The sequence below is a fragment of the Anomaloglossus baeobatrachus genome, chromosome 8, assembly GCF_048569485.1.
Source record: "Anomaloglossus baeobatrachus isolate aAnoBae1 chromosome 8, aAnoBae1.hap1, whole genome shotgun sequence".
Lineage (NCBI taxonomy): Eukaryota > Metazoa > Chordata > Amphibia > Anura > Aromobatidae > Anomaloglossus > Anomaloglossus baeobatrachus.
Genome location: NC_134360.1, coordinates 147,685,222 through 147,700,430, shown reverse-complemented (window position 1 = coordinate 147,700,430; position 15,209 = coordinate 147,685,222). Strand labels below are relative to the sequence as shown.

Sequence of the window (15,209 nt, the reverse complement as noted above, 5' to 3'; positions counted from 1 at the left end):
GAATATACAGTATATTATCATTATATACAGTACACAATGAAAATTTGTCATTGAATACAATGAAAAAGCGCAATTCTGGCATCTTGATCACTTTTGTCGTTAAGCCACTTACTGATCAGATTAATTTATTTTATATTTTGATATATCGGACATTTATGAATGCAGTGATACCAAATATGTGTATGTTGTAATTTTTAATATTAATAGGGGAGAAGGGTGGTGATTTGAACTTTTATGTTTATTTTTTAAACTATTTATTTTTTTTTTTTAACTGTATTTTTATTTCTAATGGCATATCTCAGATAAGGCCACCCTATTGGTTTGGAAATATGTAGTGTTACGTCCCTTTTGTCCTTCAAATATATACCTCTTTTAATACATGACAATTAATAATGAGCAAGTTTTGAAATACTCGGATTCACGATATTTGTAACGAGTACTGTCTAATACTCGCGTATTTGTTCCGAATAGTGTGTGCAATGCAAGTCAATGGGGAATACTCGCAATGTAACGAGTAACCCGAATTCTGCACTATTCGCTACTCGCACAAATAGAACAGCATTCGGGTTACTCGTTACATTGTAAGTATTCCCCATGAACTTGCATTGCACACACTATTTGGAGTGCATTCACGAGTCTTAGACAGTAATCATTACGAGTATCGCGAATCCGAATATTTTTCGAAACTGGCTCATTATTAATGGCAACATTTTGCTGACCCTAACAGCAATTGATTGGCATAACATTAGCATGCTGATATGTAGTTTGTGATCTACGCGCGCTCCCAGATATAGCCATTTCTCCCCCAAAAAGTTTTTTTTAACATGAAAACACTAGGCTGAATTTTGAATTTTGTAATTCACTTTTTTTCTCTATCTCGTTGTGTTTTCGAGATAAAAATGCTAACTCCATTGTCTTTTACCAGGTGGCACTTTAGGTGGTTTCATTGCATAGCATGGCTACTTTACTATACCTAGACACCACTTCTATGCCTATAGCTGCCGCCATTCTCAAGTTAATGGCGATGGACAGGATTTGGGTGGACACACTTATAATTCTTAAATAGAAAGTGATGGTCAGCTCACCTGCAGGATAATGAAACCAACTAAACCAAGACTTATAGTACTGCAGATTCCAAAAGAAAGTGAGATTCCAGCAAAAGGATTCTTTAAAATACTTTATTTTCTGACTTATTAAAATCCACATAGAAAAAATCCTTCCACTACCATAGAAAAAGCATATGCATTTCAGATGCAGTCCTTAGTCATTTTCTTTTAAGGCAATTATTTCAGATACAGTCCTTAGTCATTGCCATATAAGGCAATCATTTCAGATACTGCCCTTAGTCATTTTATGCATGAGTATATGGCAGGGGCGCCCCATTCACATTGAGTATATTTACCTTAGCATGGAGAACATTTACTTTACGCCAACTGAGTATATTAGTTGAGGTTTTAAGAGCACAGACTTCATCACTGACTCTCTCCTGACTGATATAAGTAGACCTTTAGGGGTGCTTCACACACAGCGAGCTCGCTGCCGAGATCGCTGCTGAGTCACGCTTTTTGTGACGCAGCAGTGACCTCATTAGCGATCTCGCTGTGTGTGACAATGAACAGCGATCTGGCCCCTGCTGCGAGATCGCTGCTCGTTACACACAGCCCTGGTTCGTTTTCTTCAAAGCCGCTCTCCTGCTGTGACACACAGATCGCTGTGTGTGACAGCAAGAGAGCGACAAATGAAGCGAGCAGGGAGCAGGAGCCGGCGTCTGACAGCTGAGGTAAGCTGTATCCAAGATAAACATCGGGTAACCAAGGTGGTTACCCGATATTTACCTTAGTTACCAGCCTCTGCAGCTCTCACGCTGCCAGTGCCGGCTCCGGCTCTCTGCACATGTAGCTGCTGTACACATCGGGTTAATTAACCCGATGTGTACAGCAGCTAGGAGAGCAAGGAGCCAGCGCTAAGCAGTGTGCGCGGCTCCCTGCTCTCTGCACATGTAGCTGCATTACACATCGGGTTAATTAACCCGATGTGTACTGTAGCTAGGAGAGCAAGGAGCCAGCGCTCAGTGTGCGCGGCTCCCTGCTCCCTGCTCACACTGGTAACTAATGTAAACATCGGGTAACCATACCCGATGTTTACCTTAGTTACCAGTCTCCGCAGCTTCCAGACGGCGGCTCCGTGCAAGCGCAGCGTCGCTTGCACGTCGCTGCTGGCTGGGGGCTGTTCACTGGTCGCTGGTGAGATCTGCCTGTTTGACAGCTCACCAGCGACCATGTAGCGATGCAGCAGCGATCCTGACCAGGTCAGATCGCTGGTCGGATCGCTGCTGCATCGCTAAGTGTGAAGGTACCCTTAGAATCCATTTAGTAATTCTGACTTTTGTGATTGCTAACTCTCCATTACTATTATTTAGAATAACTACTTGTAATGAAATTGTTTCTCTGTTTAAAGAATTACACCATATTCTCTTTTTATTTTTTGATTTTTTTTGCTATCTACTGTTCATTTTGTATCTCCCATTTATTTCAGATTTTATTCAGCTAAACTAAGATAAGGAATTTTAAATTCTAGATCTGACCCCTCAGATTTTTTATAATTGCGTTTTTGTCAATAGTAGCCTTATCAATATTAGGTATAAGCCATATGAAGTTTATTTTTTGTCGTCTTTACTCGTATAGGATAATTTTTGCAGTCTGATTGACGTATATAGATTTAAATTGCTCCCGTTATCTTTTGTATCGCAATCACTATCTGACAGTAACAGCTCATTATGAATGTCCCGGAGTGCAGCCTTCAACCCTGTGGAGAATGGCCTTTTTAAAAAGGTGCTTTCGTCCTCACTCTCTAAATCATTTTTTTAACAGTTTATGCAATAAGAAATTGTATTGTGTTCACCATTATCAAGCTTTTTCATGACATTTTAAGAAGTGACATTTCCAATAAGCTTTGCATAGTTAGAAATGACCAGATCCAGCTGACATTGCATCCTGTCAAGTTTTCCATAAACTGACCCATAAAACAAGCAACAAGATAGATTTTTGTTTCTCTCAGCAGCCGGTGCCACAAATACAATATAGTATCTGGTTGTAGAAATGGCAGCAGCAGCCATTGTCATGGATTTGGCTAGGATGCATGGATGGTGGATAGATGGGGCAGCAACGGTCAATATGGATACGTGCAGCATTAGATATTGTGGTAGGAGGCCGACGTGAATGCCTGCAGCAGTGACAGCAGATATCATAGGAACCGGCCGGCATGGATAGTTGCAGCAGCAGAAGACTTACTTGCACTGAAACACATATACGAATCTGTAACTGCATGCAGCACAATGACAGAAGCAGCAGCACTGAAGACCTGAGAATTAGCAATGTATAGAACTCAGCAAACAAAAAAAAAATTGTATCAAGGCATAATTAAAATTGAAAGTTGGAAACCGAAACTTGCAAGTCGGGTCTGTTTGGGCGCCTCACCCCACAATTAGGTAGTATACCTTTTATTGTGTGGGCTATTTAGGGATGTGTGTTATTTTTTTTACCTCTTCTATTTACAGGTTTCTCTGTCATCTGCCTGTGTGGAGACTGTTATAACGTTTATTATAATCCAGTGTGATCTCAGTATATACACCCCATGATATGGGATTTTTCTATATATGGTCTGATTTCTGGGCATGTGAGAGGCAAGTCCTGGATGGAATTTTGTAGTAAATCTGCATAATACACCACCTCCACCTCCCCTTGTAGTAGTGTTATCCAAGATTCCATCCACCCTCCTTATTTAAAAGTTCCAGGTCATGGTGGCTGGCGCCCTTCTGGGATCCCCAAAGTTGATTATATTTTGGTATTGTGGATTTGACACGTCCGCACCGGGGTCTGGGATTACTCGTCACCGGGCCGGCTCTGTGCTGCTCAGTGGATGTCACGGTGACAGGACCCGATTCTGTGACCACGGTGATTTCACTTAAATAAATGGCTGACGTTGATGGTGGGGATTATTTACAGGGAAGATGTTGTGACGCCATCTGTGGTATGCGGCAAGATAGGTGCCGCCGCTGCTGTTCAGTTCTCCCTGGGGTCGTTGGTGACGCAGCACAGATGGAATAGCTCTCCACAGGTAGAGATGGGCCCCAGGGCTGTTGGGAGTAGTAGTCTGTAATGGTGGGGCGCAGGTTAGCACGTCCAGACAAATGCTGCCTTCGGAGTGCCGGGTCCTGCTGTGATGGGCTCCAGCTGATCCCGCATAGTTTGGAGGCACAACCCGGTACACCCTGCTATGTCCTTTTCCTGGTCATCTTTCTGCACTAACCTCTCCCACCTGTCCCGCGCCTGCACACACAGAGCCCCGAGCTGGTGTCTGCAGGCCCTCTTGGGTGGTGTGAGGCTCTATCCCTTTTGCCCTATGTGGTCACCTTTTCACTGGTTGTGTGTGGATTTGGCTTCGGCAATTGAAGTAACCTCCGCCTCTGGTTAGCTAGCTGAGTCTTGAAGTTCTCCACTAGTTGAGGGGCCGATCCCCTTCTGCGACCAACTCCCTCCGCTTTGGTACATTGTATGTGGAATGAGGCCACGAGAGTATGGTCGCTCCCTTGGGCTCTAGGACTAGGACCCTTTCTGTCGGGCATCTGTGCCGAACAGCAGAAGCTCCAGACCACAGGTCTTCTCTCCTCCACTGCTCCTCCTGACTGGCTGACTTCCTACAGTGTGCCTCCACTAACTAGACTCCACCCCCCAGCCTGGCCTTGGACTCACCAGGCCCTTACCATGGTCTGATGAGGTGTTGCAGAGTGAGAGTGTCTGTGTTTTGACTATACCAGTTTGTGACCCCCTCCATACCCAGATATGGGATACTACGCATCTGGCTGAGATGCAGTACCTCTATGGCGACTGAAGCCTCAGGGGCACCAAAGAGTCTTTAATATATATATATACCTTAACTGTTTGGAGCTTGAAAGGTTGTCTGGTGCTTTTGAGGGGACAATGGCAATTTATGTTAGGTTTCTCTTAGTTTTTCTTGGAATACAACGCCCCTTCTGTTTTATGGTGCTCCTGAGCTTGTGGGTTATGGCTGGGAGTAAGTTTAGTTCAGGGCAAGGGGGGATTTTTTATTCTTGTGGATAAATCACCAATCAATTTTTTTAAGCTTTGAAGACTTCAACTATTTTGGTTTAACTTCAAATGTTTTATGTTGTCAAATAAAAAAGCTGCTGTGGCCAATTTATCTAAAGTTGTCAGTGTTTTTATTCACAGTCATGGGGTAGGGTTAATAAGGTGTAGGGAGGTTTTTGCTTAGGGGAATAGAAGTCAGGTCACAGACAAAGTCTACAATACCAGAGTCATGGCATCATCCTTCTTAGGGCAGCAGCTGCTGCCATAATGAAAACTATGCTTGTCACACGGACGCATGGGATGCATGCAAACTGGCATAAATGCCCTCCTAGGACCAAAGGAATCAACAGCAGAGTTTCTTCATTTCTTTTTCTTTCTTTCTCTTTAGAAAAAAATTGGCTAGTCCATATGCAAAATATTTTGTGTGGAATTAACACTTATCTGTTGATACAGTGGAGAGTGTCCAGAGCAAATCCACAATGTGGGAACATATATTTAATTCCTTTATGTTTGATAATTGTATATATTTTACATTGTACTTGTTTATGTTGCTTTTGTTTGTCACTAAATATGTCATAATTTGTAATTTAATATGCAAAGGACAGTCAAAATAAACCCGAGAAAAGCTTCCCTACACAATCATTCATACGTGAACATTTCTCATTTTATATTCAGCTTTAGTCATTTACTGGCGCATTTTGCCTTCAACTCCAGTTTTTTCCTCACTCACTATGACAAAAAGCCTATCAATTCTATCTCATTTTGTCTATTTTTTACCAACTAACCTCAGGGCTTCTGTAATATGAAATCCATCCTGCCTAGCATAAATATAGATTAGGAATTATTCACCGCAGAGTAAACAACATGTGGGAGAGTTATTTTAGAAAATTGGCTAGTGCTACCACAGGTAATAACATTCACGGTTGTAAAACTCAGACTTCAATTATGCTATTAACCATTTATTCCACTTTTCTTGCCCTGTCCTTTACCTAACATTAGCCAATAACACATTTTTATAGGGATCTGAGTGCAGTTCTTTCCTGTGTACAGTAACTGTATATCAAAAGTAGAAAAAATAAGAAAAAGGTATAGTCCTTGATATAGATCAAATATTTATATATATTAGGCACCCATTTGATGGATGTTTGTTTTGGTAAAGGGTAAACTAAAGCAAGGAGCATTTAGAAAATTAATAATGAAAAATGATTTATGTAAATCATATGCAAATTATGTTATGATAAGGATTTATTCATATTTCTGATATAAGGTCAGTTTTGGATCAGTATTTATGAGCCACATCTAGGAGTAGCTCCAAAACACAAAAGAGGAGTGTATCTTTGCATTATAACTTTTTTTATTAACCACTTTATGTGGTTCTTACAAAAATGCATACAAATCAGGAATGTAGAAGCTGTGAAAAAAGTAGCGCAAATAGGGTCTTACCAGATGCGTAATAATAAAGTTAAGTAAACTCATCTATAGGGCTTGTCAATCACAACTCCTATAATCACGTAATGTCAATGTAAAAAAAGCTGCAGCCCCAAAGTGTTCAGAAGGAGAAGGATAAAGGAAACCAGGTGTCACGCCGCGCTTATCACCATTCAGACCGAATAATTTAATCCATGTCTTTATTAAGATTGCTGGGTACAGGTCAACGTGTTTCGGAGGTCGTATCTCATTACACTTTATGATTTTTTTTGAAATCTTATTAGACTTCATCGTTTTTTAGTCCGATATTTTATCCATAAGAACATTTGAGCACTGATAAGGATCCCGCCAACATTTGAAATGAAGGGAGGTCCTATGACGTCTATGCCCAGGGGTATTTATACTGGCTTATCTCTCCTGATAACTGATTATCCTTGTCACTGCTATATGTCCTGAGGAAGGGGGCTGTGACCTCCAAAACTTGTTCATCTGTACCCAGCAATCTTAATAAGGACATGGATTAAATTATTCGGGTTGAATGGTGATAAGCACAGCATGTCACCTGATTTCCTTCGTCTTATCTCTTCTAAAAATGCATAAAAAAACTTACTGAAGAAAATGTGTAAAACGGACTTGTGAATTATTTAGGTTATTGTATTGTGACTGTATTTTTACATCTAAATTATTATTATTTTTATACAGTTCCCAGCCTGGACATGTCTCTTAACCAGAATCATCATCCTTAAAGTTTTAAATAGGAACTGGACTGTGAGAAAACTTTGCATGAAGCAATAGTACAAGTAAATAAAAAAACTTTGTCACAACTTATCAGAGAATTTTGTTTCTTTCTCCAATTTTTGAGCCACTAGTTTCCCTCCTCCTGCCTCTCAAACTCACCAACTACTCTGAAAAAACAGCTCAGGAAATACTGACTGCTATCACAGTGAGATGTCAGGTTACACCTCCTATTATACTCCTAGTACAAAGAGATGGAGTGAAGAGAAGTGTGAGAAACAAGCAGAGGGAGACACAGAAAGATTTTACTAAGATTTCTATGCCCCCTGTTCTTGGTCAAAAGCAGCTACTAACATGTAACTGGCCATTACTAATAAGGGAGCAGACCCGCTGATGTGTGATATAACTTCCCAGAGGAAGAGGTAGCAAAAATGGCAGATGAAGTGTCACACTAAATTACTGATAATGTAAGGAAAATAGGAATGCACCCTGCATCTCATCTTTATACAGTAGTTTATGATGGTAGGTACAGTAAACTAATTTTTTATCATCCCGGAGTAAACCTTTAACACCAACACCGCTCAGAACAGTTATATAAAGTCTTCCATAGTGCTGCTGCCTCTCTCTTTGTGAAAACTAAGGAACTAAGAACAGAATTTAATTCCTGTGCACTGTGATGCATCATGATTGGTGATGTTCGAGCGTGTTCACCACTGCTCGATACTCGATCGAGCATCAGGGAGCTCAGGCACGCTCATTACACAATCAAGAATCATGGGTGCTTGAGCAAAAGCTCAAGTCCACGGCCCTCATGTTTTTCAAATGTTAGATAGCCAATAACATTCGGGGATTGCTTGCCATACACAATAATGCCAGAACCATGCTGGCTACTGGCATTATGGTGATTGCCCAGCTGCATTGAATTATCAGGTTCTATATGAGACCCAGGGTCACATTGCACAGCACACTCTCTTCTGGAAGCAGTTCAGGGAGACTAAAGCCTGCTTTACACCAGGCAATCTATCGTGCGATAGATCGTCGGGGTCACGGATTTTGTGACGCACATCCGGCATCGCTGGCGATGCCGGCCTGTGTGACACCTCCTAGCGACGCAGTATCGCTCATAAATCGTGAGTCGGGTACTGCTCGTTAGGTTCCATAATATCGGTTACTTTAGTTGACCATCGTTTCCGTGGTAGCACACGTCGCTCCGTGTGACACCACGGGAACGATGATCAGCTCACCTGCCTCCCGCGGCCACCGCCGTCTCTATGTGGAAGGAAGGAGGTGGGCGGGATGTTTACGTCCCGCTCATCTCCGCCCCTCCACTTCTATTGGCCGGCGCCCGTGTGACGTCGCTGTGACGCCGAACGTCCCTCCCACTCCAGGAAGTGGACGTTCGCCGCCAACAGCGAGGTCGCACGAGAGGTAAGTATGTGTGACGGGGGTTACTAACTTTGTGCGACACGGGCAGCGATTTGCCCGTGACGCAAAAAGGACGGGGGCGGGTACGATCGATTGTGAAATCGCACAATCGGTCGTACCGTGTAAAGCAGGCTTTAATCTAGTAGGAGGGAGATCTTAGATTACAGCAGGCATATATGCATTGTTGTACAAGGTTGTATTTAGCCTTGTATTTAATGACTTGGGGTCCCTTTCATTTTTGATAACCAGCCAAGATAAAGTAGATATCTGCATGCTGGTATTACCCGGCTAGGAAAGCCCATGAGTAATTGTCCATTCCCAGCTTAAAAGTAGCAACCTCCAGCCACCAGAGAATTAGCACATCAATTAGTAGCACCAATTCTGAGGCTTTGCCACAGCTCTTCCCAATTGCCTGGAGGGGGTGGCACTTACAGTAATATTTTTGGTAGTTGATGTCAGCTGTGAATTTAAATACTACCCCCAACATCCATCATTCACCAATTTATAATTTAAAAAAAATCCACAAAGCTCCAACCTAATTCATGGTATACAGGTCCCATGAGGTACCCCGAATTGGTACCCCAACCTATGGAGCCTTTTTCAGAGACTGAGGCTCCATAAGTCACTTTTGGTCAGCACAAGAACTGGAATTTCTCATGGTGACGTCATTGAGTTAATGATGTAAGGTGAATGTGAATAGCAGTAAAGTACAGCTGTTCAAAGGCTTCATGTGACAACAACTTTCATTAGAGCCGACGGACCTCACCCAGCGTTACATTGAGCTGGCGGCTCTGATGGGAGTAGTAGTCACTACCCGATGCCAGTGGATAACTGTACTTTACAACTATTTACAGTTACTGGATCTGCATTCAGGGAACATGGACTACGATGGAGCTTCATGAGAATAATGACTCTTCCTGATTGCCCTTGTGTGGTGGCAATCAGGGAAATGGTAGTTGGGGTTTATGTCAGCTGTGTAGTGTCATCTGGCATCAAGACATGGTGTAGGTAATGGAGAGGCATCAGATACATCAACTACTAACCCAGTAAGTAAACACAAAACACAGAAATCATTTTTTTACAAGCAATTCTGTGTTCTCAACCTGGAGACCACCACCATAATCCACCCTCATTGACCGCCTTCTTTGAGAAACTGGACAACATTTCCAGGCTGCAGTCTGGGATTGCAATAGACTGAGCCTGCGTTGATATATACTTTATCTCAGGTGTTCTACTCTACCTTGAAACTATAGCCCTTCCTGCAGGCAAAGTACATCGCCACTCCAGGTGTAGTCAACTGCACCCATACACACTCTTCTCTCCTCTTTGTATTCCAAACAACATCCGCAATCCATTCTGCTCAGATGATGAGGGATTCTCCTTGGCGTTTGGTATCTCCCCCAAGTGTCTGGACCTCTGGCTGGATTGGGACCTGTACCTAGCCCACAAGACCTCCAGTTACTTAGTCCTTCCATGGGCCAGAGACAAAGCTAAGGTGTAAGCCTCAACCTCCAATTCAGAGTCTTTCTCAGAGAACTGATTGATCTTTTCACCCAGGCCTTACCTTCTCTGACATGAAGGCCATCAGCCTCCACCACACACACCACACACAGCATCCTGGTCATCTTCTAGCTGATGTGCTCTACCATAGAATATCTTCAACTATCTCTCTACACTCTTTCTCTCTCCAGTCTCTGCACAAACGTGCCATCAATCCACTCCCCCTCGGATTTCCACTTTCCAGCTCAGCCTTACACTGAGTAGAGTTTCTTGCAGCTTAGCATCTAGTTTCTTCTGCATCTCTACCCATTCTCTACTATCTCTGTCACACACTGAGCCCTATCTATATTTCTGACAGGAAAACTGTCCTCTATCCCTGTACTAGCCATTCCCACTATTGTCATGCAATGTTGGGTTCCTGACTCATTAGGTGCCATGGTGACGGCGGGCTCTGTTCACACTGCAGAGCCTTACAGGCAACCTGCTATATAGTTGTTCAGCCAGACCTGGGCATCGGCTGTTTCACGTGCATTGTTCCTTAGTCCTGGAGGAGTTCATTCCTGCTGGCCTGGGGAACTCTGCTAGCAGCTCAGGTTGCTAATTACCAATTGCCGCAGTCTCTTTCCTATATAAGATTCTGGATCCTGCTACTCAGTGCCAATGATAGCTCCAGTTTGTGCAACAATCCCGGTCTTATTATGGTGATCCAATTTTTTTGATCTGTGGTGTGCTTATTGTGTGGTGTGGAAGTTTTCCGGGGTCTGTTTACTTCCTCTCTTTTATGTTATTTTCCCCTGTGCATGTATAGTCACTCCTTTGTGTTTGATTTCCGTGTCTTCGAGTTTTGTTTTTCCTCTTGTTCTGTTTAGTTGTAGGCTTTGTGACTATGGTCTCAGCTCACCCCTTGGGTGGAGGAGAGGGAGTGTCATTACACAAGAGTTAAGGCCACTTTACACACAGAGATAAATCTGCAGCAGATCTGTGGTTGCAGTGAAATTATGGATAATCAGTGCCAGGTTTGTGGCTGTGTACAAATTGAACAATATGTCCATGATTTCACTGCAACCATAGATCTGCCAAAGATTTATCTCTGCGTGTAAAGTGGCCTTAAGGGTCACGCTGGTGACTCAGACCTTGCTACCATCAAGCGTACCTCTGAGCTAAGGGACAGCACTGAGTCCACACTATGAGGATCAGCCTAGGTGTCCCTATCCTGTCATCCAATCCCGTGACAACTATGGGCTAGTCCATGTGACCCAGGGAACGTCATAGACTATGTTTCGATAGGAAAATTTTACAGTTACTCTCTAACAAACCTGCCTCAATTAAAGTCTATGGAGCTGGGAACTACAGGTCATTAATAGGAGCTATGATTGGATGCTATAGGAACTAAGGACATTCTTAGTATAAGAAGTTTGTGTGAGGTAATGTGATTTCTATGGAGAGACACAGCCAGTCAGACAGACACAGGCAATCAGACAGACACAGACAGAAAGAGGCAGGCTGACAGTCACAGAGACAGACAAGCATAGAGACAGACAGACATAGGCACAGAAAGACATAGGCACAAACAGGGACAGACAGACATAGAGACAGACAGACATGGAAGGAGACAGAGACAGACAGGAAAAGAGACATACAGGGAAAGAGACAGAGACAGAGAAAGACAGACAGGGAAAGAGACAGACAGACAGGGAAAGAGACAGACAGGGAAAGAGACAGACATAGGTAAACAGGAAAAAAGACAGACAGAGGCAGGCAGGGAAAGAGAAAGACAGACAGAGGCAGACAGGGAAAGAGACAGAGACAAGCAAAGACAGACAGGGAAAAAGGCAGACAGACAGGGAAAGAGACAGATGTGGAAAGATACAGACAGAAAGATAGGGAAAGAGACAGACAAAGAAAGAGACAGACAGGGAAAGATACAGACAAAGAGAAAGACACACACACACAGAGACAGACACACACACAGAGACAGACAGACACACAGAGACAGACAGACAGAGACAGACCAAGAAAGGGACAGACAGAGAAACAAAGAGAGAGAGAGAGATAGACACAGATAGACAAAAAATACAGAGACAGAAAGGGAAAGAGACAGTCAGATAGAAAGAGACAGACAGATACAGACAGAGAGAGACAGACATAGATAGAGAGACAGGTAGAGACTGGGAGAGAGGAAGAGAGACAGAGTGACAGATACTATCCCAGACAACGCTGGGTACTACAGCCAGTCTTCTGATGAATTTCCTTTAACATGGAGTGAATACAGAACTATGTATATCAGTATTGTGGAAATGAAAAAAATGGATTTAAAATCCTTGAAAGTAGCAGCATGCTCCAGTGCATGCTATATCTCTCTCTGAGCACTGCATCTACTGCTGTTAAATGAAAACTCCATCCATGAAACTAAACCTCACCCTTTTTTTTCATTGAATTACAAGCCAAAATTTACACATTCATCTGTATTCAGGAACATGATTTTTATTTCTTGTTTTGAAGTGTAGGAATTACAGTGGCTCTATGGAGCGGCAACTTATCAGTTTATTGCCCCCATCTGTGGAAATATATAAAAATATCTAAGGTCTTTTACTTATAATTCCGTTTATTTCCCATCTTTTTACAAGAATGTCATGCACTCCTGCTATATATAAGTAGGTTGTAAGGAGGGTCCAATAAATTGAGGAATTAGGGGTTTGAGCATTTTTCAGACGCAATTGCGAGAATAAAACATTCTGATTCCTATCATAGATTAGATTTTGTCAATAATTTTGTCAATAGTAATCTAAAATATTAATTCTAAATAGGGATGATCGAATACCTCAAATATTCGGCTTTGCAAATATTTTCCGAATAGGTCGCCGCTATTCCACTATTCGCGAATATTTGATGTGCAATGTAAGTGCATGGGAAACCCGAATAACAACTATTCGGAGCTATTCGGGCTTTTCATAGACTTACATTGTGCATCAAATATTCGCATAGCGGCGACTTATTTGTCGCATATTCGCGAAGCCGAATAATTAAAGTATTCGATCATCCCTAATTCTAAACTTATTTCAATCATTTTTATTTGGTGTGATAGATTAAATTTTGTTGTAATTAATCTATATGAATACCAAAAATAAATTACCGAAATCCTCCATATTGTTATGGGGCTTTTATCATATTTTTACCATTTATCTTTGTTCCTTAAAACTATTGTTTTTCCATGGTATTTAGTGAAATCACACAGTATTTCTAGGTATAATCTTGCCTTTTGTTTTCTTCTCTAGATGAAATGAATGATCAACAGAACACCCTGTCCTACATCCTCATCAATCCTTCCCCAGACACCAGACTGGAACTGAATGATGTCGTGTAAGTCAACTCAACTCTGAGATCTCATCCAATATATTTTTTTTATTCATGCAACACTTCCCTCAGTGATCTGTACCATAGTGTCCGCATTCACAGTCTGTAAGAGCCAGCATTACACTCGGGCAGGTTCATTCTCACTTCTATGAGTCTTGTAGTAATCATTGCTTGTCACTAAGACGTAAACTCAATAACAAAAGAATCCCGCATTTTGTTGCATGAGCACTAGAGAAGTAAGGGGCCATCCGATCATTAAGAAGAAGAGAGATTGTAGATACACTAAAGAAGGATTCAAGTTAAGGATGTACTGTAGACAGGAGAAGCCCTGTGTACATGTATAACATGCTTTCAGTATATAGTGTCTCTGTCTATCTAGACATCTATCTTCCATATTTATCTATCTAGCCCTCTATCTATCTATCTATCTATCTAGCCCTCTATCTATCTATCTATCTATCTATCTATCTACAGTGGGTACGGAAAGTATTCAGACCCCTTTAAATTTTTCACTCTTTATTCCATTGCAGCCATTTGGTAAAATCAAAAAACTTCATTTTTTCTCATTAATGAACACTCTGCTCCCCATCTTGACAGAAAAATAAACAGAAATGTAGACATTTTTGAAAATTTATTAATGAAGAAAAACTGAAATATCACGTGGTCATAAGTATTCAGACCCTTTGCTCAGTATTGAGTAGAAGCACCTTTTGAGCTAGTACAGCCATGAGTCTTCTTAAGAATGATGCAACAAGATTTGCACACCTGGATTTGTGGATCCTCTGCCATTCTTCCTTGCAGATCCTCTCCAGTTCTGTCAGGTTGGATGGTGAACATTGTTGGACAGCTATTTTTAGGTCTCTCCAGAGATGCTCAATTGAGTTTAGGTCAGGGCTCTGGCTGGGCCAGTCAAGAATGGTCACAGAGCTGTTCTGAAGCCACTCCTTTGGTATTTTAGCTGTGTGCTTAGGGTCATTCTCTTGTTGGAAGGTGAACCTTCTGCCAAATCTGAAGTCCAGAGCACTCTGGAAGAGGTTTCCTTCCAAGATCTCTCTGTAATTGGTCACATTCATCTTTCTTTCAATTTCAACCAGTCGTCCTGTCTCTGACGCCGAAAAACACCCCATTGCATGATGCTGTCACCACCATGTTTCACTGTTGGGATTGTATTGGGCAGGTGATGAGCAGTGCCTGGTTTTCTATACACATACCACTTAGAATTATCAGCAAAAAGTTCTATCTTCATCTCAGACCAGAGAATCTTATTTCTCATAGTCTGGGAGTCCTTCATGCGTTTTTTGCAAACTCTATGCAGGTTTTCATATGTCTTGCACTGAGGAGAAGCTTCCATTGGGTCACTCTGCCATAAAGGACTGACTGGTGGAGGACTGCAGTGATAGTTGACTTTGTGGAACTTTCTCCCATCTCCCTACTGCATCTCTGGAGCTCAGCCACAGTGATCTTGAGGTTCTTCTTTAGCGCTCTCAATAATGCTCTTCTCCCATGATTGTTCAGTTTGGCTGGATGGCCAGGTCTAGGAAGAGTTCTGGTGGTCCCAAACTTCTTCCATTTAAGGATTATGGAGGTGGCTGCTATGCTCTTAGGAACCTTGAGTATTGCAGAAATTGTTTTGTAACCTTGGCCAGATCTATCCCTTGC

At 42.2% G+C, this 15,209-nt stretch overlaps 1 protein-coding gene across 4 annotated transcripts in view; it reads left to right on the top strand.

Annotated features, from left to right (window-relative positions):
* Positions 1–15,209, top strand: part of KCNT2 (potassium sodium-activated channel subfamily T member 2) — a 1,626,062-nt gene that overhangs the window by 1,554,636 nt on the left and 56,217 nt on the right. For all 4 annotated transcript variants that reach the window (XM_075322033.1, XM_075322031.1, XM_075322032.1 and 1 more), the window contains one exon: positions 13,472–13,556. In XM_075322033.1, the coding sequence (XP_075178148.1) occupies positions 13,472–13,556 (85 nt within the window). The remainder of the gene's footprint in view (positions 1–13,471; positions 13,557–15,209) is intronic.